The sequence below is a fragment of the Cucurbita pepo genome, chromosome LG02 (genome assembly GCF_002806865.2).
Source record: "Cucurbita pepo subsp. pepo cultivar mu-cu-16 chromosome LG02, ASM280686v2, whole genome shotgun sequence".
Classification (NCBI taxonomy): Eukaryota; Viridiplantae; Streptophyta; class Magnoliopsida; order Cucurbitales; family Cucurbitaceae; genus Cucurbita; species Cucurbita pepo.
In genome coordinates this window covers 11605828-11633779 of record NC_036639.1, presented here as the reverse complement: position 1 = coordinate 11633779, position 27952 = coordinate 11605828, and the positions used below count along the sequence as shown (strand labels likewise).

At 37.2% G+C, this 27952-nt stretch overlaps 3 protein-coding genes across 3 annotated transcripts; 2 read left to right on the top strand and 1 right to left on the bottom strand.

The window, feature by feature from the left end:
• The first annotated feature begins 9195 nt into the window (after positions 1-9195).
• Positions 9196-10302, top strand: LOC111789130. The gene is made up of 2 exons (XM_023669784.1): positions 9196-9332; positions 9448-10302. The coding sequence occupies exons 1-2, from the start codon at positions 9279-9281 to the stop codon at positions 10090-10092; spliced, it is 699 nt and encodes a 232-aa protein (XP_023525552.1). The 5' UTR covers positions 9196-9278; the 3' UTR covers positions 10093-10302.
• A 1549-nt stretch (positions 10303-11851) lies between these two features.
• Positions 11852-22967, top strand: LOC111788862 (dolichyl-diphosphooligosaccharide--protein glycosyltransferase subunit 2-like). The gene is made up of 20 exons (XM_023669419.1): positions 11852-11937; positions 12111-12255; positions 12917-13106; positions 14605-14694; positions 14936-14998; positions 15321-15390; positions 16287-16351; positions 17330-17384; positions 17822-17949; positions 18020-18135; positions 19437-19506; positions 20431-20535; positions 20648-20737; positions 20828-20976; positions 21129-21240; positions 21309-21392; positions 21805-21885; positions 21967-22191; positions 22406-22528; positions 22621-22967. Exons 2-20 carry the CDS (start codon positions 12113-12115, stop codon positions 22735-22737), a joined length of 2076 nt encoding a protein of 691 aa, XP_023525187.1. The 5' UTR covers positions 11852-11937; positions 12111-12112; the 3' UTR covers positions 22738-22967.
• Positions 22968-24512: 1545 nt separating this feature from the next.
• Positions 24513-27390, bottom strand: LOC111789208 (berberine bridge enzyme-like 18). The gene is made up of 2 exons (XM_023669904.1): positions 26508-27390; positions 24513-25331 (listed from the first exon to the last, which is right to left on the bottom strand). The coding sequence occupies exons 1-2, from the start codon at positions 27388-27390 to the stop codon at positions 24598-24600; spliced, it is 1617 nt and encodes a 538-aa protein (XP_023525672.1). The 3' UTR covers positions 24513-24597.
• Between the last annotated feature and the right edge of the window lie 562 nt (positions 27391-27952).

Genomic DNA, 27952 nt, shown 5'->3' with positions numbered 1-27952 from the left:
TTCGAGAGATAATGAATTTTAAATAATTTGGAAAGAGGAATGAGTGTCAACGAGGACGACGGTGGATTTTGAAATCCCACATCAATTGGAGAGAGGAACGAGTGCTAGCGAGGACGCTGAGTTCCGAATGGAGGTGGCTTGTGAGATCCCACATCAATTACGACAGCCAACGAAAACGTTGGGCTCCAAAAGAGGGTGGATTGTAAGATCCCCACATTGGTTAGGGAAGAGAACGAATCATTCTTTATAATGGTGTGGAAACTTCTCCCTTTAGGAGAAGCACGAACGAAAAAGTTCAAAGAGGACAATATCTGCTGGGGGTAGCTTGACCTGTTACATCATCTTTATCGAGCATCTAACTCGAGACAATAAAAAAAAAAACCCCGTTAAGAGATACGCTTACGCATGCATTAGATCGAGGTGCATATAAGAGTAGATAGGTCAAAAAAGAAAGAGCTCTCTTCGACTTTATGAAGAGGACACAATCATTCTCAACTGTCTTGAAAGTAATTCGTTTATCCTTTTTTCTTCAAAAGGGAATGCCAATGCCAATGCTTTCCTTCATATGATGAGTACTCTCTTCATTCACTTTTTCCAACAAATGCTACCGTTCTCTCGTGATCAATATCAATCTCTCTCGGGATTGAGACCCGAAGTAGTGATCGTTCATATGGTTCGATAATATAGACTACGCAACTTAAGTTGGGTTGAGTTAGATTTTTGAAAAATCGAACCATTTGGTTTGATTCAAAGGTTGGAATCTTTTTGGTCGGGTCAATTTGGCTAACCTGAAAATAGGGTTCATAACCCAACTCAACCTTACCCTACATTTAAAATATTATAAAAGTTATGAATATTTAACGTTTAAAAGTGATATTAATGATGCGTGTCTTATGAATATATGATTAAATTTTAGTTATTAATATGATATATAGTTAGCGACTCTCGTCACAATCGCACTTTTGATGGCAGCATGCAATTGTGCAGCACTCACTTTCTAATAAGAAGTGAGTTAAGCCAATTCATTCTTGCGTCGCTTACGGCCAAGCGACGTATGCTCGAGTCTCTAGCCCGGATTCAAGGTTTAGAAAACGGGGCAGAGAGATTTCGATAAAGAGTTTTGAAAGAAAGATTTGAGAGATTGAAATTGGTGTTATATGTGATGCAAACAAAAAAACAACCACAACGGTTTACAGCATATAACTATCGGGTAGAGGATATAACTAGACCACGACTAGACCACGACTAGACCACCTCAACCTAAAGACTCGGGTTGAATATTGGGGAGAGTAATTATTGTTTTTATTTGTTATAATTAACCAAAATACACTTGTTTGTTAATTATAATTAAGCATTTTAAAGAACGATTAGTGAGGAAAGTCAGCTGGCAATTGTTAGTAATCAAGTGTTTATCGACCTAATTATAGTTAACCCACCCAAAATCTTGGCAATAATAAATAAATAAATAAATAAATAAATAAATAAATATATATATATATATATATATATATTTTAATTCCATTGCCAAATCGTGTCATGATTATTTCAGCTGCAGCAGATACCTTACTTAAAGCCCTTAATTTCATTTATAAAACACGATAAAGTGGGCCCCCCTTGGAAAATTGGTCCAACTCCTCAATTTAATCCTTAATTACATCGAAAAATGTATCCAATATAAAAGTGTCTAATTTTAGTATATAACGATATTCCTATATATAAATTCCGTTGAAAAGGATACACGAATAAACCAATATTACATTTGAATGGGAGCTTGTAACGACTCATTTGGGATGCGCTCCAACATTCCCTTACATCCATTGCAATGTAGTCATGATGCATTTTAAAGTCCCGAGGGGAAGCCCGAAAGGGAAAGGAAAAGTCTAAAGAGGACAATATCTGCTAGCGGTGGATCTGGGTGGTTACAAATGGTATCTGTGATGTCCCACATTGGTTAGGGAGGAGAACAAACCACCATTTATAAGAGTGTGGAAACATTTGCATAGTAGACGCGTTTTAAAGTTTGAGGGGAAGCACGAAAGGGAAAGCCCAAAGAAGACGGTATCTACTAGCGGTGAGTCTGGGTCGTTACAAATAGTATCAGAGCCAGACACCGGACGATGTGTCAGCCTTCTCGCTATTCCCGGAAGGGGATTAGACATGAAGTGGTGTGCCAATAAGAACGCTGGGTCCCGAAGGGAGTGGATTGTGCCTTCTTGCTGGGCCCTGATGGGGGTGGATTTGGTTGCAGTCCCACATCGATTGGAGAAAGGAACGAGTGGCAGCGAGGACACTGGGTTAGAACCAATATTAATGTGTGAGAACAGTTTTCACTCGTAAAATCACTTCAAGATAAGTAGATAACATGGTAATGTCGCGGGAATTGGAGTCATTTTGATGGGTAATCTTTGGGGAGTACAGTAAAATTAACATTAAATTGAACACATAATTATAGCATAATGCATGGTTATGTCGGAAAAGGTGGTCGTGCAATTATGATGTTCTTTTAGCTAACTACAAGAGCTATCTACATATGAATATGATCCATTAATATGAATATTCGGTTGCTTGCTTTATAACCTCTCTCTCATAATTATATCAATTATGAATTATCCATATAATTATGAATCTTATTATATCCACATATCATGCTTAAGATAACATAAACAAATACATGGAGTGAACACACTGAATTCTCTTTAAACGGTAACGATTTCGTCAATTTTACATTTTTAAATTGTTATCTTGTCGGGCCCGTTTAAGTTTATGATCTCTACTTATACGTATAGAAGAGAGAGTGAATGAGATTCCATATAGTGAGCTTGGATAATGACGAAACTCACGAGAGGAGAACAAAATATTCTTTATATGAGTGTGAAAACCTCTCTATAGCAGACACGTTTGAAAAATCTTGAGGGAAAGTAAAAAAGGGAAAATCTAAAGAGGATGATATCTGCTAGCGGTGGGACAAATGGTATCAGAGTCAGACAATGGGCAATGTGCCAACGAAGACGTTGAGCCCTGAAAAGAGTGGACACAAGGTGGTGTGCAAGCGAGTGAATGAGATCCTATATATGATGGCATTGGCCATTGGGTGTCCCTCCAATGCTTCAAGTTGGCGCTTCCTTTGTCATAGAATGGTGCACGCATGCCAACTTCACATGAGAGACTTGCTTTCATCATGCCTAATATAATTACACCAAACAATGGGACACGAGAGGTGGTTACCCAATTGTAATTTTTGGTATCATCACCTTCAAAACTCCTATATCTCTCGCTACAATCAACTCGTGCTTGTCTATACCCGTGTCGGTTGCATTTCACCATGTCCAATTTTGCATCTATACGTATCCATTGAAAGACGTTGACCATAAGCAATTTAATGTGAGAAAAATCGCTTACTACATGTAATAGCCCAAGCCTACCTCAGCGTCTGCTCTCACACCTTATAAAGAATGTTTCATCCCCTCTCTCAATCCGTGTGAGATCTTACAATCTACTCATAAGGTCCAACGTTCTCTAGTACACTGCCCGATGTCTGGCTCTGATACTATTTTTAACAGCTCAAGCCTACCGCTAACAGATATTGTCTGTTTTAGCTCGTTACAATTTTAAAACGCGTATTTTAAGGAGAGGTTTTCACACCCTTATAAGGAATGTTTTATCCTCTCTTTCAACCGATGTGAGATCCCATAATCCACCCCTAAGGGAGCTCAACGTCCTCTCTAGCACACCGGCTGATGTCTGGCTCTGATACTATTTCTAATCGCTCAAACCTACCACTAACAGATATTGTCTGTTTTAGCCCGTTACATATCGTCATCAACCTTACAGTTTTAAAATGCGTATGTTAAGGAGAGGTTTTCACACCCTCATAAGGAATGTTTTATCCCCTCTCTCAACTGATGTGAGATCTTACAATCCACCCCTAAGGGAGCCCAACGTCCTCTTTAGCACACCGCCCAATATCTGAATTTGATACTATTTCTAACCGCTAACAGATATTGTCTGTTCTAGTCCGTTACATATCATCATCAACCTTACAGTTTTAAAATGCGTATGCTAAGGAGAGGTTTTCACACCCTCATAAGGAATGTTTTATCCTCTCTCTCAACTGATGTGAGATCTCACAATCCACCCCTAAGGGAGCCCAATGTCCTCTCTAGCACATCGGCCGATGTCTGGCTCTTATACTATTTTTAACCGCTTAAGCCTATATTGTCCGTTTTAGCCCGTTACTTATCACCGTCAACCTTACAGTTTTAAAACGCGTACGTTAAGGAGAGGTTTTCACACCCTTATAAGGAATGTTTTATCCCCTCTCTCAACCAATGTGAGATCTCACAATCCACCGCTAAGGGAGCCCAACGTCCTCTCTAGTAAACTGGCCAATGTCTAGCTCTAATACTATTTGTAACAGCTCAAGTCTACCGCTAACAGATATTGTCCATTTTAGCCCATTACATATCACCATCAGCCTCATAGCTTTAAAACGCATATACTAGAGAGAAGTTTTTACACCCTTATAACGAATGTTTCGTCTCCCTCTCCCAATTAATTTACTTACATAAACTCGATTTTTTTTTTTGTCAGTATCCTCACGGAAACGACTCGGCACATGAACAAATTAAAAATAAAAAAAAAAAAAGAAAAAAAGAAAAGAAAAGAATTACATTATGTAATGTTCCAAAAGTAACACAAAATTGATTAGCTTGAAAGAGAGATGCTGTTAAGAGACATTAATTAAAGAGAGCTGTCTGAATGTTAACACTATTTTCAGCATTAAAGATAAAGCAGTATTTAAGGTTAGACTAACACTGTTTCAACCCATCTTAATTATAAAATCAGGATAGTTGGAAAAGGAAAGAGATTAAAAAAAAAATTTTTTTTTATTTATTTATATAATATTTGGAGTAATTAAGGTTTAAAGCTTTTACGTTTACTTTTTTACTCCCAACAATAACATTTCAAAAACATAAAAGACGTTTGATATTTTTTGGTGGGTCAATCAAACCAACTAGAAAATAGAATATTTGACGTTTGTAGTGTTACAATCCCAACTCAATCTAACCGTATCTTTAAAAAGTTTAGAATATTTAATGTTTGTAATGTTAGTAATGCTCTGTGACAGATATATTTAAATTTTATGAAATTTTAGTTATTAATGTAACATGTATTATAAATATATAAGATATTTTTAACATTACGTTGATATTATTTGATGGGTCAACCAAAGTAACAAAAAAAAAATAGAATTACAGTCCAACTTAACATAATCCTACTTTTAAAAAGTTTCTGATATTTAAATTTTATATAATTTTAGTTTACTGGGTTCTAACCCAACCTAAAAATAAAAAGTTGGGTTCGGTTAAGTTGAATGGTAAACTTTATTTAAGTTGCTTGAATCACGGTCTCGAACATTCTTCTAACCCAACCTAACCTAGTCTCGGAACAATATGTTATAGATCAACTTAGCCATGACCCTTTTGTTGTTTTGTCCAAACCCTAGTGAGAATTTAACCACACCCTAACCCCATCTGCTTTTTATAAGAACAACCTCCCTTCTTCCCTGAAAACTCCCAACCAATATAAAAGTGTCTAATTTTAGTATATAACGATATTCCAATATATAGATTCCGTTGAAAAGGATACACGAATAAACCAATATTACATTTGAATGAGAGCTTGTAATGACTCATTTGGTACCCGCTCCAACATTCCCTTACATCCATTGCAATGTAGTCCTGATGCGTTTTAAAGTCCTGAGGGGAAGCCCGAAAGGGAAAGGGAAAGTCCAAAGAGGACAATATCTGCTAGCGGTGAATCTGGGTCGTTACAAATGGTATCTGTGATGTCCCACATTGGTTAGGGAGGAGAACAAACCACCATTTATAAGGGTGTGGAAACATTCTCATAGCAGACGCGTTTTAAAGTTTGAGGGGAAGCACGAAAGGGAAAGCCCAAAGAAGACAGTATCTGCTAGCGGTGGGTCTGGGTCGTTACAAATGGTATCAGAGCCAGACACCGGACGATGTGTCAACCTTCTCGCTATTCTCGGAAGGGGATTAGACATGAAGTGGTGTGCCAATAAGAACGCTGGGTCCCGAAGGGGGGGTGGATTTGGTGGCAGTCCCACATCAATTGGAGAAAGGAACGAGTGCCAGTGAGGACGCTGGACCTCGAAGGAGGTGGATTGTGCCTTCTCACTGGGCCCTAAAGAGGGGTGGATTTGGTTGCAATCACACATCGATTAGAGAAAGGAACGAGTGGCAGCGAGGACGTTGTGTTAGAACCAATGTTAATGTGTGAGAACAGTTTTCACTCGTAAAATCACTTCAAGATAAGTAGATAACATGGTAATGTCGCGGGAATTGGAGTCATTTTGATGGGTAATCTTTGGGTAGTATAGTAAAATTAACATTAAATTGAACACATAATTATAGCATAATGCATGGTTATGTCGGAAAAGGTGGTCGTGCAATTATGATGTTCTTTTAGCTAACTACAAGAGCTATCTACATATGAATATGATCCATTAATATGAATATTCGGTTGCTTGCTTTATAACCTCTCTCTCATAATTATATCAATTATGAATTATCCATATAATTATGAATCTTATTATATCCACATATCATGCTTAAGATAACATAAACAAATACATGGAGTGAACACACTGAATTCTCTTTAAACGGTAACGATTTCGTCAATTTTACATTTTTAAATTGTTATCTTGTCGGGCCCGTTTAAGTTTATGATCTCTACTTATACGTATAGAAGAGAGAGTGAATGAGATTCCATATAGTGAGCTTGGATAATGACGAAACTCACGAGAGGAGAACAAAATATTCTTTATATGAGTGTGAAAACCTCTCTATAGCAGACACGTTTGAAAAATCTTGAGGGAAAGTAAAAAAGGGAAAATCTAAAGAGGATGATATCTGCTAGCGGTGGGACAAATGGTATCAGAGTCAGACAATGGGCAATGTGCCAACGAAGACGTTGAGCCCTGAAAAGAGTGGACACAAGGTGGTGTGCAAGCGAGTGAATGAGATCCTATATATGATGGCATTGGCCATTGGGTGTCCCTCCAATGCTTCAAGTTGGCGCTTCCTTTGTCATAGAATGGTGCACGCATGCCAACTTCACATGAGAGACTTGCTTTCATCATGCCTAATATAATTACACCAAACAATGGGACACGAGAGGTGGTTACCCAATTGTAATTTTTGGTATCATCACCTTCAAAACTCCTATATCTCTCGCTACAATCAACTCGTGCTTGTCTATACCCGTGTCGGTTGCATTTCACCATGTCCAATTTTGCATCTATACGTATCCATTGAAAGACGTTGACCATAAGCAATTTAATGTGAGAAAAATCGCTTACTACATGTAATAGCCCAAGCCTACCTCAGCGTCTGCTCTCACACCTTATAAAGAATGTTTCATCCCCTCTCTCAATCCGTGTGAGATCTTACAATCTACTCATAAGGTCCAACGTTCTCTAGTACACTGCCCGATGTCTGGCTCTGATACTATTTTTAACAGCTCAAGCCTACCGCTAACAGATATTGTCTGTTTTAGCTCGTTACAATTTTAAAACGCGTATTTTAAGGAGAGGTTTTCACACCCTTATAAGGAATGTTTTATCCCCTCTTTCAACCGATGTGAGATCTCACAATCCGAGCCCAATGTCCTCTCTAGCACATCGGCCGATGTCTGGCTCTTATACTATTTTTAACCGCTCAAGCCTATCGCTAACAGATATTGTTCGTTTTAGCCCGTTACATATCACCGTCAACCTTACAGTTTTAAAACGCGTCTGTTAAGGAGAGGTTTTCACACCCTTATAAGAAATGTTTTATCCCTTCTCTCAACCAATGTGAGATCTCACAATCCACCCCTAAGAGAGTCCAGTGTCCTCTCTAGCACACCGACCGATGTCTGGCTCTGATACCATTTCTAACAGCTCAAGCCTATCGCTAACAGACATTATCTGTTTTAGCCCATTACATATCACCATCACCCTCATAGTTTTAAAACGCATATACTAAGGAGAAGTTTTTACACCCTTATAAGAAATGTTTCGTCTCCCTCTCCCAATTAATTTACTTAAATAAGGTCGATTTCTTTTTTTTTTTTGTCAGTATCCTCACGGAAACGACTCGGCACATGAACAAATTAAAAATAAAAAAAAAAAAAGAAAAAAAGAAAAGAAAAGAATTACATTATGTAATGTTCCAAAAGTAACACAAAATTGATTAGCTTCAAAGAGAGATGCTGTTAAGAGACATTAATTAAAGAGAGCTGTCTGAATGTTAACACTATTTTCAGCATTAAAGATAAAAGCAGTATTTAAGGTTAGACTAACACTGTTTCAACCCATCTTAATTATAATTATAATTAGTCCTTATCAACCTTTTCCTTTCTCTAATTTTTTTATTTTTTATTTATTTATATAATATTTGGAGTAATTAAGGTTTAAAGCTTTTGCATTTACTTTTTTACTCCCAACAATAACATTTCAAGAACATAAAAGATTTACTTTTTTACTCCCAACAATAACATTTCAAAAACATAAAAGATTTCGGAAATCCTCTAGTTTTCAAAATATTTAAATTATATTTTTAAAGTTAATATTAATAAAAATTTATAAATAATTCACGTGACTCAATTACTCGACTAACTCAGGCCACCTAACCCAAATCGTAAAAGGTTTGTTTAGGTTAGGTTGAAATTTTTTGAAAATCGAAAACACGTGTGACATATAATATTTAAATTTTATGAAATTTTAGTTATTAATGTAACATGTATTATAAATAGATAAGATATTTTTAAAACTAGGTTGATATTATTTGATGGGTCAATCAAAGTAACAAAAAAAAAATAGAATTACAGTCAGAAGTTTCTGATATTTAAATTTTATAAAATTTTAGTTCTTAATGTCACCACGTTCTAACCAAACCTAAAAATAAAAAGTTGGGTTCGGTTTAGTTGAATGGTAAACTTTATTTAAGTTGCTTAAATCAGAGTCTCGAACATTCTTCTAACCCAACCTAACCTAGTCTCGGTACAATATGTTATAGATCAACTTAGCCATGACCTGTTTTGTCCAAACCCTAGTGAGAATTTAACCACACCCTAACCCCATCTGCTTTTTTATAAGAACAACCTCCCTTCTTCCCTGAAAACTCCCAATCCAAATCCCATTATAATTCCCTCTCTGTTTCTCTGTTTCTCTGTTCCTCTGTTGTTCCTCTGTTTCTTTCTCTAACTCCATGGATAACCAACGCAGCCCTGTTTTAACTTGGGCTTATTTCTTGCAAACCAAGGTCAGTTTCATACCCATCTTCTCAAATTCTCCCTTACTTTTTCTGGGTATTTCCCAGAATTTCGAAATTCGGTTCTGATTTTGATTTTGTGGTTCCTCTGTTTTTTGTTTGGCAGAACGTCGATGAACTCAGGCATTCTCTTCTCTGCACCACTCTGGAGCTTGAACAGACCAAAATTACAGTCCAAGAGGAGCTTAACAAGAAGGACGACCAGCTTTTACATCTCAAGAATCTTTTAAATCAAGCCATTAGAGAAAGAGACGAAGCCAATGAGAAATGCCAAACCCTTCTCCTCCAGAAACTGTTCTTCCATCATCAACACCCACCGCCGCCGCCGCCGAATCCACCGCCGCCTCTCTCTGCAATTTCCACCATCGACGACCAACCCAGAAAAGGATTCGATTCCCAAAACGCCTTCTCCTCCTCCGATTGCGATGAGAGCATCGTTTCATCTCCCGAAATCATCGACTGGGTCCCTGAAAAGCCATTGCCGGAAAAGGGTAAGCTCTTGCAGGCGGTGATGAACGCCGGTCCACTTCTACACACACTTCTCCTCGCTGGACCGCTTCCTCAATGGAGACATCCACCACCGCCACTCGAATCGTTTCATTTGCCGCCGGTTAGAATTCCACTTCCTCCACCGCTACCGTCGCTCGCCGACAGTAATTGTGGGATTGTCAACAAGAAGAGGGCTCTGTTTCTATCCGAGGATTCGGATTCTCAAACGGCAACCAAATTCCAGAGGCTTGTTTTCAACTGACCTTCAACAATCCAATTAAATTAATCATATATTAATTTACATATTTAGTCTAGTTAGCTTAGAACAGCTCAAAACAAGAACAGAGCTTCTTGATCTTGACTTGTTTTCTTTCGGTTGCAGCTAATTTGAGTATAGTTCAATTAGTTAGCCTCTCGTAAGCGGTAGAGGTTGAAATTTCAACAGACCCGGATTGTAATACTTAAAAAAAAACAGTAGATTTAGAGTGGTATTGTGTGATTTGTATACCAAAACATTTGATTGTATGAGATTAATTACTTTTGTTTGATTAAAAACAGAGCAATTAGGTTAATGTAATAAGTGAATCGATCCTGTAAAAGGGTTGTTTTGGCAGAGTCTCCACGGCAGAGAGGTGGGTGAAGAACAAATGGGTTGGTAATGAGTGTATTTGACTACTAAAGGAGAGTTGAATGGAGGCCTGAAAACAGAGCATATGGTGGTGTCTGCCCTGCTTGTGAGGGAAATGCTTCCTCTCAGCCCTTCAATTTGCTTTGCCCAACTTGGTCAATTGGCGAATGATCTAAAGCTTTATTAACTGAAATTTGTGATGTGTCAATGTCATCTTAAGAACACCCACTTTTTTCTTTCAGATGGAGAGATGTGTAATGACCCATTTGGTTTCTCGATCGAGATGGATTTGGTCTCGTTGCTAGTGTGAGGGTGAGCCAAATTTGATGTCGATAGCACCGCATGTTTGGTTGGATCCTCTTATATCGGTTGGAGATGAGAATGTGTAACGGCCCAGATCCACCACTAGCAGATATTGTCCTCTTTGGGCTTTCACTTTCGAGCTTGCCCCTCAACGCTTTAAAACACATCTACTAGGGTAAGGTTTCCACACCCTTATAAATAGTGTTTTGTTCTCCTCCCCAACCAACCTAAGATATCATAGACTAAAACATTTTTCTTTGTAAGGGTGTGGAAATCTCTCCCTAGTAGAAACATTGCAAAATCGTGAGACTAACGACTATACNGCCCCTCAACGCTTTAAAACGCATCTACTAGGGGAAGGTTTCCACACCCTTATAAATAGTGTTTTGTTCTCCTCCCCAACCAACCTAAGATATCATAGACTAAAACATTTTTCTTTGTAAGGGTGTGGAAATCTCTCCCTAGTGAGACTAACGACTATACGTAACGAACAGTGAGCTTGGATTGNCTAAAACATTTTTCTTTGTAAGGGTGTGGAAATCTCTCCCTAGTAGAAACATTGCAAAATCGTGAGACTAACGACTATACGTAACGAACAGTGAGCTTGGATTGTTATAGATTCCGCTATATTTAATTTTTTTTCAACCCACCTTTTTCTAATAGACACGTTTTTAAATTGTGAGACTGACGACGATATATGACTAGGCAAAATGGACAATATTTGACAGCGGTGAGATTAGGTTGTTACAAATTTATGTTATCTGAATGACAGGAGTTTGGGTCAACAAAATGGACAATATTTGCAAGCGGTGAGTTTAATATCCGTTAAAGTATATCATTTTTCTTCAATTTGTGATGACTTATCGTTTTCGGTCACCGATTTAGTCGAGAATGACATCGAAAAAGACCATATAAACAACGCGAAGGCCCATAACATTTTGGGCCGTTAGGCCCATTACCAACCATGATCCAAAACATCTCATAATTGAAAAATGGAATATTTTGCATTTATATATATATATATATTTTTAATTAAATTTAAAATTAAGTATTAAGAAAATAAAAGAAAAAAAGAAAAAAAAAAAAAGAAGAAAAAACCTTTATAAATCAGCTTACGCCTCTTCGCGCTGCATCACCCTTTTCGCCCACAGTTGACCGCGCGACCACCCTCTTTGGGTTAGCTTCTCTTTACGATTTGTATACGATCTATACACTAGGGTTCTACCAACACATTGCTAATTTCTTTTGTTAAATTCAGTATGGAATCACTTGGGAAATGTAGGAATTTCGTGATCTCTTGTATTCATAGGATCGTATATTAATGTTTCTTCAATTCTATTCTTTTGCAGCAATGGCCAGAAACCTAGTTCGATTTCTGGTACTACTTTATTGGATTTCGATCTGCCAAGCTGCAACCATTTTTCAGCCGATCTCAGATTCGCACCGATATGCAGCTTTGGAGATCTTCCGGCCTAGTAATGGAGCATTTGGAAGGTAGACTACATTTATTACTTGAGGAATTCTTGTGTTTTTTTGCGTTTTGTTTCTCTGGGTTAGACACATTGAGTTAAAATAGGACATGGCAATTAACTTCTTAGACTAACCTTGGTGGGAAGTTCAATTCTTCCTTTCTCTGTAATTTTGTAGCTATGATCTTTGAAAAGGGTTCGTCACTAGTTATAAAATAGTTGCAGGAAATTGCCTTTTTGAAAAACGGTTCTGATCTCTGCCTTTTGCTTTCATATGAAAGCAGTAAAATTCTGTTTTTGATCTGAAAATTGTTTCTTGTTAATATAAATTATACTGTCAAACATTTTTTTTTTTTTTACATCAACAAACTACTTTTTAATTTTTTTTTTCATAAAGAAACCTATTTTCAATTATATTTTTCATTCCGATCCCTTTATTTTTAACCAGATCACCTTTCATGATAATTTTGCGAGGATGTCTCATTTGTGATGCCATTCAGTGGAAATTTGTTAGCATGCTTGAAATCTCGAAGTGTTATTATTGTGATTTTATTTTTTGAAGAATGGAGCTTTTGAATTGGTTGTTTGGGTTTTGTTCTTGTGTTTTCTGTGAGCTTCTATTATTGTATGTGGTCTCCCATTGTACCCTTGACTCTTTTTTTTTGTTTTGTTTTTTTTTCAATCAGTTTGGAAGAAACATATGAAGCACTAAGAACATTCGACATTCTTGGAATTCAAGAGAAGCCTGATATAAGTGCTGCTACTTGCAAGTCTGTATCAGAGGTTCTTGGTTCATCTGCTGTATTAAAGGATCTATTCCATGCTCTGAGAGTTAACGATGTTTTGAAATGTGAAATCAAGGAGGAGATATATGAGGTATCCTTATATCCTTCGTGCTCAGTTTCTAAGAGCTTGTTTGAGATTTTAAAAAAAGATACCAGTTTGCAATTTTATTTTTAAAAATGTTCTATTGTTTTTTAGTTTAAAAGAATTTTTGGATAAGAAACAAGACTTGTATTATCGACAAAAGACATACAAAAGGAGGATGAGAAATCTCCACTAAGCCAAGGGGATTACAGAAAAAGACTTCCAATTGGCGTAAATATGCATCATATTATAGTTATAATTTTTTAGCAAAGACTGCTAAGTGGACGTAAACAGGATAACCAAATCCCCAAAAGCTTCAAAACAAGCCTCATCCCCTTGAAACACTTGTTTGTTTCTCACAAATCAAAGCCTCCGAAGAAAGGCTGCCATTTTATTAGACTATGGAGTTCTAGCATGGCCTTAAAAGACTGGACTGACAAGAAGTTTAAGAAGAGTATCAAGGCCTACTAGGGAAGCACCACATCACATGGAAGATCGAGAAAAAGCACCCCCCAAAAAGGCCAGGAGAAGAATAAGTGAGCTTGATCCCCACAGAAAGAAGGGTCATAAAATATTGTGATCCAGTGGGAGAAACCATGTACAAGCTTGAAATTAATAGAGAGGGAGAAAGCTCCCGCATGCTATCAATGTGGAAATGAAGTTTTCATCCAATTAACAAAGAATGCCCCCTGAAGCCATTATTGAGTCCAGGGCAGACAAGCCTACCCAGCAAGAACTCCAAAGTGATTTCACCGAACACTAACCTGCTTGCATTTTGTTTCCTCAAAGACAATGTTAGGGTTACAACCAAGAAGAACTTCTTTGATCAGGTGCCTTTTACTAGCTGTGCCCAAGCCTCAAACATTCGTGGAAAGGATCTATGTAAAATAAAAGTAATCCCCACTTGGGGCTCATAGACTGATCACATAATAGTTTGTTGGACTCATATCTTGAAGAGCTTTTGCCTCATGAGGACCAAGTTCCAAGGTAGAAGAGTCGTCAACTGTACCTTGTCCACTATTGCCTGAAGCTGATGAAGTATGGAAGTAAAAGAAGTCCTCATTGTCGGAGAAGAAGATTCTTTTTCCTTGAGAGGTGGAAAGCATTTACCTTTGGAAAGCTCAACTTTCTTTCTTCTTTTCTTTTCACAGGAGTTGGACTTGGAATGGTTGGGGCCAGTTGATTTTTTATTCTTGCGTTTTGGTTTGTTTCTTTAATATATTAATTTTTGAATATATTAGATTGCAATCAAATATTACTTTGACATTGGGGATAGATGTGAAAAGTTAACTTAGTAAAAGACTAAAGAAAACACATGGAAACTACAAAGTCTCCTACTGTTTTCTACTACTTTTTGTTGTAAAAACCCTCCTGTCAAATACTAATTTACATCCAGAAATTGTTTATGGTTTCGTTCTATTTCTACACATTACTTCCAAACAACTCCTATGTGATAGTTTCTGATGCATGTTCATGACTTGTGATCATTTCTTTTCATTTTGTGAAGAGCCTTACTTCAAGGCTTAAATATGTTCTGAATGATGGGCGGTCGCTGCTTGACTTCTACTATTCTATTGGAAGCTTATTACTTCTAAAGGTAAAATTCTATGCACAATCCAGACTCAACCTACGCCATGCAAATGACAATGTATTATATTTCTTATTTAATTGATGCTGATTTAATATTCAAATATAAACTGCTTTACAAATATATCTTTTCTCAGTCCTTATTTATCTGGTGAATGACGTGACAAGGAGACTAAAAAGTTCTTAAAGGAATATATCCTAAAATCCAATTTCATCATTTGGATTTAACAAGTTCCTTCCATTACTTGCAGGAACAAAGTTCTGGAGTTGATCTATCCATTAATGACGCTGATGGTGTTTTCCATTCAATCAAGGTTAGTTTATTCAGTATTTGAAAAAAAAAAAGAAAAAGAATATATATATCTATATGTATCTATCTATATATCTATATATAGACTAGGAATAGAGAAGTCCTAGAACCTAGTTTCCAGTTGGGGCTTACTTGTCAACTAAAACGGCATCAAGCTCTGTAGGTTAGATTGCTAAACATTAAATGCGAATATCATTGAGAAATCATATGTTGATATTTTACTTGGTCACGTTTTTCTACTATTAACAAATTAACATGAATAGTGCTTAGTGATAAATATCCATCCGTAATATTTATTCTCGGTCTACTTCGTGCATAATTTGCAGGCACTGAGCCAAAGTGATGGAAGGTGGCGCTATAGTTCTGACAACTCTGAGTCTAGTATTTATGCTGCTGGTACTAATTCATCCATAATTCTTCACATATTTTTGGCTTTAATGTTTTATTTTGACATTCTTGTTTAAATAGTGATAAAGTTGCTCTTTCCCTGTTTCTCATCATATTAGCATTACCGTTTGTTCAAGAATAACAGAACAATACACATTTGTGTTGAAGCAAAAGAAAAACGATAAACATTATATTTAATAAATGTGATTTTCATCTTAGTTGCAATTCTAATTTCGAAGGAGCTTTTAAGAAATAGCCATTCTAGAAACAATCATGTACTTCAATGCATGATTGGAGTCTTGATGGAAATCCCATATGAATTATAGTTGCAAATGAATAAATAAGTTTCAGCAACGAGGAATGCATTAAGTAATGTCTCTGTCCTTTGAAGTTTATTCTTAAACATCATTATAAGCTTCAACATAAATGAATTTAGTAACAACAAATATTTCTCTTTTCTTAATTTTTTTACAAGTGGGAGGCGTGTTTGTTTTTTACCCTTGAGTTTTTTTTCTTTTTTTTGGGAGGTATGCATGTATCCTTGGCTTTTTGTATAGGTTAATGTTTTAAAGTTGTATGTTATATCCAATTTTGGAACTTATATGGAAATTTGGATTTTTTTTCTCTCTCAATGGAATTTCTTGTTTCTTGCTAGAAATTTTAAAAGGATTTAATAACAACACTATGTAAAATTTGTGAAAATGACCTTTATTTTAAGGAACTTAGATTATGAAGAATTGCACATCATTTTTATATCATGATAAGTTATCATTCTTTAGGTGATAAGTTAACATTCTTCAATCGCTTGGTAGTTTCAATTGACTTCTTTGAATATTTTGTTTCTCCGTTTATATGGCTTAAACTTTGATTTGCATCTTACATTATATAGCTTCTATTCTCTATAGGATTGGCACTGGAAGCCCTTGCTGGTGTTGTATCATTAGCATCGTCTGATATTGATCAAAATATGGTATTCTTAATCTTTTTCTCATATTTTTGTTGAGTTCCTAAAATGTACGTTTCTTTCTTGTGTAAAACTTATCTTGGCTACTGTGCAGGCATTATTAANCATTCCTTTTTTTAGAGTGGCTACTGTGCAGGCATTATTAAACCTAGACCTCAATTTGATATTGAACCATTTGGAAAGGCTTAGCTATTTCATATATCTAGTTCTTTAAAGGTCTAATTATCATATAACTGACATTTATTTAATAAGCATTGTAGAGAAATAACTATCATTTCCCTTAATCTAAATGGTCTTTACCATTTAAATTCTTGAAGAAATTTATTATTATCCTTCCTCATGCCCAAATTGACCCGAAGAATCTCCTCTGTAGGCTTCAAAGAAAAATTGAGAATACCATTACTTACTTTATTAGATTTGGAGAAGGGTACTGTATTTATATTTTATAATTGTTTTCCCCTCTCCCTTCAGTTCAGCAAGCTTAGACCTTTGTGTAATTACAACTTATTTTGGGCTAGAGTTTTTCTCTCCCCCTTGTCTTTTTGCCAATGAGATTGTTTCTTAGACAAAAAAATGTGGCTGGGTAGTTGTTGATTACCACGTTAACTACCAATTTTCTTATAAAATTTAAATGTCAGCCCCTTGGGAATCATTTTGCAACTTCTCGACTGCCAGCGATTGAGAAGATGCTGGATCCTCAGTATCACTTTTGCTGGTCTTAATTTTGTAGTTAGACCAAGTCCTCACTTCATCTATGTAACCTATCCGGGTGATTTTGAAAACATTTGAAGCAACTAGTTTCTTTCTAATATGAAGTTTTAGTCACCAACATGTTTTCACACTCCTTTTTGGCTGTTATCGCTATGAACTTCTTTTTATTTATCATGTTCTCGTTCTAATTCCACTGCTTATTGTCAGTTTCAAAATTTTAGTTAGCCTACCAATCTCATGTTTGTATCTCTCTCTCTCTCTCTCTTTTTGTAGATTGGTACTGTAAAGAATGATATAGTGAAACTTTTTGACAGCATTGAGAAATATGGTAAGCCTTCATCCTTTCCATGTAATTTTTTTATTAAAAATGTTGTGGAGTTTGTCACCTTCAATCTTGGATTCATTATTTTTGTTCCATTTGAGTGGTGTACGGGTGGATGCCTGAGTGGGCCAGTCTTTTGGATGCACTTACCCAGTCGAAAATGGGAGTATGATATGGTTATTTAGAAATGAGAGTATGATTATAGTTGGGAAGAATTGGTCTTATGGAAAGGAAAATGACAATAATGTCAGGTATTATTTCCTTTAAATTTCAATTGTCTAAGATCCCGATAACATTCTCTTTCCTGTCTCGACTTCTACTGCAAATTTGTAGATAGATGATCTTCCAAATTGGAACTTCTCACTCCATTCTTCATATTTGCACTGTTTTATTCTTCACTAACCACTCCATATAGGTAATTTGTAGACGTCATTGTTTTGCAGATAATGGAGCTTTATATTTTGAGGAAAAAGTTGTTGATGCAAATGAACATCATGGGCCTCTTGCAACTACATCCTCAGTTGTTCGAGGGTTGACAACATTTACTGCTGTTACTTCTGGAAGCTTAAATGTGAGTGGAAACATAAATTTGCATTTTGTTTCCTTAATTTATTTTGTAACAATTTTATTTTCATCTACAGCTTCCTGCGAATTCAATTTTTGGTCTGGCAAAATTCTTCCTTGGCATTGGGATTCCTGGTGATGCTAAAGACTTGTTTAACCAAATAGACTCCTTGGCTTGCTTGGAGACAAATAGGTAAGTATTTTATTGTTTGTTAGGGTTAGATTTGGTTGATCTTTAGATTTTACATTATGATGATAATCCTTTGTTATCAACTTAATACTTGGAGTTCTATGTGTAACATTCTTTTAAATAATTTTTGCATTGCTTGAGTCACTTTGTTGCTGTAAGGGTCAATTGCACTATTGGGAATGGTGTAACCTTTAGTTGGCTAGGCTTGGGGATTTGGTTGTGTAGAAATGGATAGGTTTTTCAAGTAAGGTACAACTTTTCAAGACTGTTCAGAATTTTGTTTAGTGCTCCTTGCCTCTAATTTGACCCTCATAGATTTTCTTGTACTTATTCTTCCTCTATTATAGATAGAAAATAGAAACCAAGAGCCTCTCTTATTGCTTGAGACCTTGGAATATCTTATCTTCTCATTTTTTGTGTACTTTGGTATATATATATAATTTTGTTACTATCCAGAAAAAATAAAAATAAAAGATTTATTTCAAGAAATTTTAAATGGCTAGATTGTCCTCCTAATTGGCTAGTCTGTACTTTTGGGAAAGTGGAATGCAGTTAAGGCGTTTGTTTGAAATGTGTGGTTGGAAAGAAGTCAACTTTTAAGGGCGTTGAGAGAAATTCTTCTTATCTTGGGGTATATTTTATTCTAAGCTTCCACATTGATTAGATTATTGAAGTAATTCTTCTATTGCTCTCTGTTTTAATTATTTTTGTTGATGTTGATTGTAGTGCATTTTTGTGGTCTCCTCGGCCTAGGTCTTCCTCCTCTTTTATTTTGTGATCTGTTGTGTTTTTCCCCCCATTTATGAAGTTTTGTTTCTTGCATAAAAATGGAGTTCATCCGACTGATTTTTTTTCTCTTTTTATTGTCTCCAAAGAAAGCAATGGAAAAAATATGATTCTCTTAATATCAGTTGGAAGATTAAATAATATGTGGGATTGACAGAAACTATTAGATTACTCAGTGATAAAGTTCAATAGTTGTTGGCTATTCTTTTCTGTCTATCCTTTTTAAGTGGCGTGCCATTTTGAATATTTGTTACAACGTAGAAGGGGAAAACTGTGGTCTTGTAGTTCCTATAACATTATTTTCATTTAAGGCTTAATTCTTTTTATGGAAGATCCTCTCATGAGCTTCCTTGAGAATTCATCTTGTTTTGAGCTGAACTGTTGGATATATGAATTTATACAATGGGGTTGGGTTTCTTGTTTCACCACTTACAGTACTCCTTTGCATGATGAACATTTTGTTTCTTATACTACTATGACATTGTTTTTCTCGTTTCAATTCCTTCTTCCTACCACAGGGTTTCTATTCCGTTGATTTTATCTCTTCCAGCTACTGTTCTTTCACTAACAAAGGAAGACCAACTAAAGGTTCGTTCTTCTACCAAACTTTTTTCATTACCAGAGCATCTCCTAGCAGTTATTTTCCTGGTTACTTGTTTGCTCACGAATGGTTTTTATGGAATCTGGGGCATCTAATTTGTTTCTTAATTATGAGCATGATGCAGAATCTGGTTTAGAACTAGGCTATGTTCTTAGCATTTGAAATGTAGTGATTTCAAAATTACAAGTACAGTAATGGTATCAAATTCAGCATAATGAGTCCAGCATCAAAGGAGTTGCATGCATTGTTAGTGCTGTCTGTGCTACTGGATTCTTTTACTTGCGACTTTCCAAGGTGGACCTTGATAAAATGCAAAATAATCGGCAAACAAACAAAGATTACTTAATGGAGAAAAGGGAGACCTAATCGAAACATAGTTTTATATATTTTCCATCTTACATATTTCTTTTGGTTTCAGTTACGTTATGTGGTGTGTCATTTTTTTTTTTTTTTTTTTTTATGGAAAACTAGAACCCAAGTAGCTTTATGTATATTAAAAAAAGAGAACTGATCCAATTGGTGTTAATGAAAATGAGCTGTAATCAAAGAGGAATTACGATGTAAGAGAGGATACACCAGGTAGAAGCTAAAAGTTTAGCTAAAGCGTAAACTTTCTCTGTCTCTATAATTGTCACTGGATGCCCTTGGATGAGACACACATAGGTTGTCTTCTGGTTGATGATGTACGTTCTTGCATGTCTTTAAGTTTGAATTTTCTGCCCGTTAGAGATAGCTTATGTTGGTTTAGCTGAAGTTCTTAAACAACCTATACATATTAAAACTTCACTTTGTTAATTGGCTCTCCATGTGCACAAGCGATTGTTTTTTCTTCCCTTTATTTAGCCCATCAAAGAGCCTTTTATTGGAAGTTATTGTTTGGTAGTTTTATAATTTATGTCAAATGTTATCAGGTTAGAGTGAATACTGTGCTTGGTTCAGTTGCACCTCAATTAACCGTGAAGATAGTAAGAGCTTTTCTCTCTGCTTCAAAAGGCACTTCCATTATCAAGGGCCAGGTCTGATAGTTTTATCAACTGAATGCTTACCATTTATTCCCGGTGTTTGTTTAATGATTAATTAGCGTGACTTGGTTTGTTACTGTGTATCCTTTTTTTTGCGGAAACATAGGAACTCAAGTTTGATCCTCAGACTGGATTACATGTCTTGGATGTTTTGCCCAATGCCTATGATGTCGGAAACTATGTGTTCGTCTTTGAGGTACTTCACTCTTTTTTATATATTTTACTTGGCACATCTTTTTAGAATTTGTCCCATTATATGTTGAAACAATCTTTTCCCCTTTTCTAGATTGTTCTTCATGATTCAGAGCAGAAGGATACTTATGCCACTGGTGGGCAGATCCAAGTGCCAATATATGTCACAGGAGTTGTCAAAATTGAGAAGGCAGAGATTGCTGTTCTTGATAGCGATCTTGGGAGTACTGAAACCAAGAAGAAGTAAACACTGTTATTATTACTTTTTCTTGCTTTTGTTTTCAAACTGGTGGTCTATTATTACAGAACAGAGTCATTCGAACGCTTTTTGGTTGTCATTTATGCTTTTAATGTGATATTAAGCAGAGCTAATTTGTCATCTTGGTTTCATCCAGGCTTGATTTAGTTGGTGGGAGTGTTGTTTCATTGTCAGCAAACCACCTTCAGAAATTGCGTCTATCATTTCAACTAGCCACACCACAGGGAAATGGTTTTAAGCCGCATCAGGTATGTAATTGTCTCTCATCCTTCCATCCTTGTTTTCTTACTGTTTTGACAAGTTTGCTTGGTTGCAGGCTTTTCTCAAGTTGAGGCATGAAAGTGGCGTTGAACATATCTTTGTGGTTGAAGGCTCTGGCAAAAAATTTGAAAAAATTCTTGTAAGTTTGTCTAATCCTATAATTCCTATTTTCATGAAACATCTTGCCGATAGAGCTGTATAATTGGCATTGGTGCTAGTTATAAGAAGCAATACAATACAGTATACCACCTGTGTATCAGAATATGTTGTCCATTTGAAGTTTCCTTTTGGATCTCATCTACATGTTTCGCATTAGTGATTGCACAAAAGTAGCACATCTGGTGCATCTAGAACATTCTTGGGTACAATCGAGCTCTTCTTCATGAATTTGTTCAATCTTTGTGCCTTTGAATAACATTAAGGTGGACATAATATCAACATTTTGATCAACGTGAGAATAGAAAAGATGGCAACTAGAATATTTGATAAACTAATGGACCAAGTTAAGAAAATTTATGATTTGGCTCATTTCAGAATTTTCTTTTTTGTAGGACTTTCTTGGTTTGGTTGAGAAGTTTTTCTATCTCTCGGGTCGATATGACATTCAGTTAACTGTTGGCGATGCCATCATGGTAATTTCAGTTTCTTTATTAATTTCACCTGTACAAATTACTCTGGAAACTTAAGTAGAGTCTGGTTTTTCCTTTCTTCAGGAGAATTCCTTCATAAAGGCTATTGGTCATGTTGACTTGGATCTACCTGAAGCACCAGAGAAGGCACCTCGTCCTCCTCTACGGCCTGTCGATCCTTACACACGCTATGGACCCAAAGCTGAAATAACTCACATCTTCAGGGCTCCAGAAAAGCGCCCAGCCAAGGAGCTCTCTCTTGCTTTCTTGGGTCTCACATATTTGCCATCCCTTGGATTTTTGATTGGGGTGAGTTCTCTTATCTATAATCAACGATCACTTTGGTCCAGAAATTACACTTCTTTTTCAATTCATGTGACTTTTCTTGAGCATCCATCCACATTGATATTTACATCAACATATCCATGATTTTACAGACAACAAATTTTTTGTTTGATTAATATGTTATGCAATTTTCCACCATTATAACATATCAAGTTTACCCTTGTTTATCTGTTGATAGCTATTCCGATTGGGCGTGAACCTAAAGAACTTCCCAACTTCGACGTTACCTGCCACCTTCGCCATTCTCTTCCATCTAAGCATTGGAGCAGTTATCTTGCTTTACACTTTCTTTTGGTTGAAGGTAGGTGCCATATTACTGGTTTTCTGTAAACTCTGAGGTTTGGAGCCATTTTATGTCAACATGCTTACTAAATTCTCACTCTCTTTACACAGTTGGATCTGTTCACAACACTGAAAGCACTGGGCATCTTGGGAGTTTTCTTGGTATTTGTGGGACACAGGACCCTTTCCCACCTTGCCTCAACTTCAGCCAAGTTAAAATCTGCCTGAGATCGTTGGAAAAGGTTCTCATTTTTTTGTGAGGAAAGAGAAGTTGTAGGAAATTTTGGTTTCAAAGAGTAGTGTCATAGAAACTCTTACATTTATGGTTCAATCCATATTTTTGTAGACATTGCTCAACACCTTGACTAGCTAATTGTGCAGAATGTTATGTGCCTTACCGCATGGTGTGGTGCTTTTGAGATGGCTTCTTAATCTATTATCTTACTATCCCAACAAAAGAGGTTCATTTTTGGATCTATTTTACTCTGTCAAATCTTTTAATTTTAGAAAGCATGTGTGATGTCTTGCATTGGTTGGGGAGGAGAACAAATCACCATTTATAATACATCACACATTGGGTGGGGAGGAGAACAAATCACTATTTATAAGGGTGTGGATAACAAATCACCATTTATAAGGGTGTGGAGAACAAATCACCATTTATAAGGGTGTGGAAACCTTCCCCTAGCAGACGCATTTTAAAGTATTGAGGGCAAGCCTGAAAAGTCTAAAGAGGACAATATCTGCTAGCGTTGGATTTGGGTATCAGAGCTAGACACCGGACAATGTGCCAGCCTTCTCGTTGTTTTCCGAAGGGGGTAGACACGAGGCAGTGTACCAGTAAGGACGTTGGGCCCCAAGGGGGTGGATTTGGGGGCGGTCCCACATCGATTGGAGGAAGGAAAGAGTGCCAGCGAAGACGCTGGGCCCCGAAGGGGGTGGATTGTGATGTCCCACATTGGTTGGGGAGGAGAACAAATCACCATTTATAAAGGGTGTGGAAAGCTTTCCCTAGCAGATGGGTTTTAGAGCCTTGAGGGCAAACCTGAAAGGGAAAGCCGGTAGATCTGGGTCACAAGAGTGTGGAAACCTTCCCCTAGCAGATGAGTTTTAGAGCTTTGAGGGCAAACTTGAAAGGGAAAGCCGGTCGTTACAGCATGTCACCAAAAATTATATAGTTTCTTTAATTTGAACTCATAAAATTACATTTTCTTTTTTACAATATTATTTAATTAGATATGTACAAGATAAAAAGTAACATTAATGGTTTAACCTCTGTTGTCATTCTAACATCCACATGTTCTTGCTGCCTTGAATCATCTTTCTGTCATTTATTGTGATTGGAAGTTAAGACCTTACCATTAAGATTTTAAAGACTTGTTTTCATTTAATAGTTGAATTTTTGTTTGATATAATTCTTTTTAATTTTTTTAAAAGTTAAGGCAACTTTCTATATGAATATAATTCAACCAAAACCAGTAATTTAGAGTAATTAAGAGGTTAGAGTTTGAAATCTTTACTTTCAAAATTTAAATAATTTAATAAATATTAGAGAAAACAAATTTAAGAGGAAATGAAGAATTACCAAGACTTTTGATCATTGTGTAATTAAATGTAATTAAAATAATAAATTCATTCATCAATGTAAAATTAAGTCAACCTTTTGTATTTCTAACCTAACTTATGATTTAAATTGCATTAAATATATAATTTAACCAAAATTGGCAATAAATTAGAAACTTTGGGAAGATAATTATCTTAATTGTACTAGAAAATGAAGAAGTTACACCTTGAAAGTGTCCCACATTGGTTAATTTAGAGAATGGTCATGAGTTTATAATCAAAGAAGTTACACCTTCAAAGTGGACGATATCATACTATTATGGAGAGTCGTGTTTATCTAACATGGTATCAGAGTCATGCCCTAAAGATTACTATCGTGGAGAGTCGTGCTAACATAGTATCAGAGTCATTGACATGAATGTGGAACGCCGTCGTGACTAGTATTATTTTCTTAAAGTTGGTCTAGAAGTAGGCAGGGGTTCGAGTCAGGACTGTGGTTTACTTTCAATTTAGAGATAATTGCCATTAACCATTGATCTTTGGTTGAGCCATGGGCGGTATGCTCTGTTGATGCCGGAATAAGTTACAGGGATCCACCATTGTTTTCACTCGCACCAACCTCTCAAAATTAACCCCAAAATACTTCAATCCCCAAACACTTGCTTCCTCGAAGCTGGTCGGGGTCCCGTCCTCGTTGTTTGTCCCAATGTCAAGGTCTCTGTAATTGACATACGCAGCTCTGGGCGATTTGGACACGAAAGGAGCCATGTACTCATACACCTCTCGGCTCCATTCCAAGTGCCTCATGTCAGCTTCAGGGGATTCCCATGTAACATAGTAACCAATTTTGATGGGATACCCATCTCGATGCGGCGAAGGGAGCTCTGTTTCAGCTATCTCATTCATTTTCCCTCCGTAGGGGATCAGCACCAGCTGCACTGTCTCTATGCCATCGGCGTCCAACCTTTCCCATATGCCGTCGAGGGCGGCTTCTGAGATGGGCTCTGTGATGTAGTCTGATTTCGTTTTGAATCGGCCGCTGCTGAGTGGGTCTCTGTCTAGTAAGACATTCAAATCGTTTGCTGTCACAAACCCACTTGCTGGATATGCCGTTGATTCAACCCAATTGGTTTCCAAACAGTCTGCTTTTTTCAGTCCCAGCTCTGGGAAGCTCTTCTCCATGATGGGTATAAGCTCCTCTGCCTTTCCTAGAAACAGGGAGTAGAAAAATGCTCCCTTTGTTCTTCGTCCCCCTCCTCCTTCCATTGAATTTGCAGCTGTGAAAAGAAATTGCATTTTTCCATTTAAATCTCCGAACCGTTCATGGGGCAAGACGGGCGTGGAAAGAGTGTTGAGGATTGTTGGGAGGGAGNTTCCTCCTCCTCCTCCTCCTCCTTCCATTGAATTTGCAGCTGTGAAAAGAAATTGCATTTTTCCATTTAAATCTCCGAACCGTTCATGGGTCAAGACGGGCGTGGAAAGAGTGTTGAGGATTGTTGGGAGGGAGTCCCAAGTTGATAATTAATGGGATGATCACGAGTTTACAAGTAAGAAATTTATTTTCAATGGTACGAGGCCTTGTGCTCAAAGTGGATAATATCATACCATTATGGAGAGTCGTGGTNGTAAGAAATTTATTTTCAATGGTACGAGGCCTTGTGCTCAAAGTGGATAATATCATATCATTATGGAGAGTCGTGGTTTCTAATATGGTATCAAAGTCTTACCTTAACTTAGCAATCTCAATAGCATCCTCAAATGTCGAACAAAGAGTGTACTACTNTCTAATATGGTATCAAAGTCTTACCTTAACTTAGCCATCTCAATAGCATCCTCAAATGTCGAACAAAGAGTGTACTACTTTGTTCGAGGGATCCATAGGCCCTAGAGAGGAGTCCCACATCTACTAATTAAAGGGTTGATAATGAGTTTATAAGTAAGGAATACATCCTCATTGGTTAAAGCCTTCCGACGAAACCAAAAGCAAAGCNGGAGAGGAGTCCCACATCTACTAATTAAAGGGTTGATCATGAGTTTATAAGTAAGGAATATCCTCATTGGTTAAAGCCTTCCGACGAAACCAAAAGCAAAGCCATTAGAGCTTGTGCTTAGAGTGGACAATATTAGTAGAGAGAGCCGTGGTTTTTAACATGGTATTAAAACTATTCCCTTAACTTAGTTATGTCAATAGAATCCTCAAATGTCGAATAAAGAAGTTGTGAGCCTCGAAGGTGTAGTCAAAAGTGACTAAGTGTCGAACAAAGGGTGTATTTTGTTCGAGGGCTCCATAGACTCTAAAGAGGAGTCCCACATCTACTAATCAAGGGGTTGATCATGGGTGTATAAGTAAGAAATACATCTCCATTGGTACCTCCAGAGGATATTTTTATGCTCAAAGTAGACAATATCATACGATTGTACAGCGTCGTGGTTACTAAAAAAGAAAAGTATTAGAATCAAACCTGAGACTATGACGCCAATGAACAATCTTTCATCAATCACGGGAGCAACGAACTGCCACCGATGAACCAAGTCGGTAGCGTTTTGGTCCAAACTTCTATAAGCGGCGAAGGACGTAACAGTAGGAGGCACCGGAACCAACTTCAACTTCCATGCCAAAACAATCCCAAAGCTGCCTCCGCCGCCGCCTCTAATGGCCCAAAACAAATCCTCTCCCATAGAATCTCTATCAAGAAGCCTCCCATTAGCGTCCACAAGTAGAGCATCCACCACATTGTCCGCACCAAGCCCATATTTTCTAACCATCATCCCATACCCACCGCCGCTGAGGAACCCACCAATACCCACAGTCGGCTGCACTCCGCCGGGGAAACCAAAAGCAGAGCTTTTTAGGCCAAGTTTGTAATACACCTCACCTTGGGTCGCCCCAGATTGAACCCACGCAGTGTTGTTTTCAATGTCCACCGTCACTGAATTAAGATTGACCAAATCAATCACCACGAATGTGACATTGGCAACGTAAGAAAGACCCTCGAAGTCATGGCCGCCGCTGCGGACTCGGATGCGGAGGTCGTGATTGTTGCAGCATATGACGGCTGCTTGGACTTGGGAAGGTTGCGATGGTTTGATTATGGCGATTGGCTTAGGGACATTGGGCCCTGAGAATCTGAGGTTTCGAATGGTGAAATTTAGAACAGAGGAGTAGGAGGATGAAGATTGAGTGTAAAGGAGGGTTGAATTTGAGGAATTGGAAGAAATACAGTGAAGAAAATCTTCAAGATTGCTCCCCCAACAACCCCATAATAGAAGTGATACAAGAACAGAGATGAAATTAACATAGTTCCTACCAATTTCCATCTCTCCGTTCCGTTCTACCGTTCTACCTCGTTGCACGTCGGCACCTCTCATGCTTTATAAAGAAATAGCATTAAATTTAAGACGGGTTTTTGAACAATCAAAGTTTGTTTGATAATACACGGCACCTGCGCGTGCATGTTGCAAAACTGACTTGCTTCTACACTCAGTCAAATCATTTAGTTCGACCTTGCCTTTACTTGGGATTAAGGTTTCTATCTTAAGTCTTGGGATGTCGTCGGTCATCACAAGTCACTGGGTCATGCCATCGAGAACGGACCTATGTATCGCTCATTTCATTGAGACATCTCGAACATCCATCCATCCGGATTCTATTGAGGCATTGGCCCTCTTGTGCCCATGCCATGTCATTTACGAATACTGTACCGGATAGCGGGTGCATATATCAACCTCCGACACATAGGCTGGGGCACAATATTGGCATACCTGTGTCGCATAGTACTGTTCTTGAAAAACCCATTTCAAAGAAAGTCGACTGAGACACTCGTTTCAGCACACTCGCCCTCACTGTGACACGCATGTGACACAAGCTAACTCGCTTAGG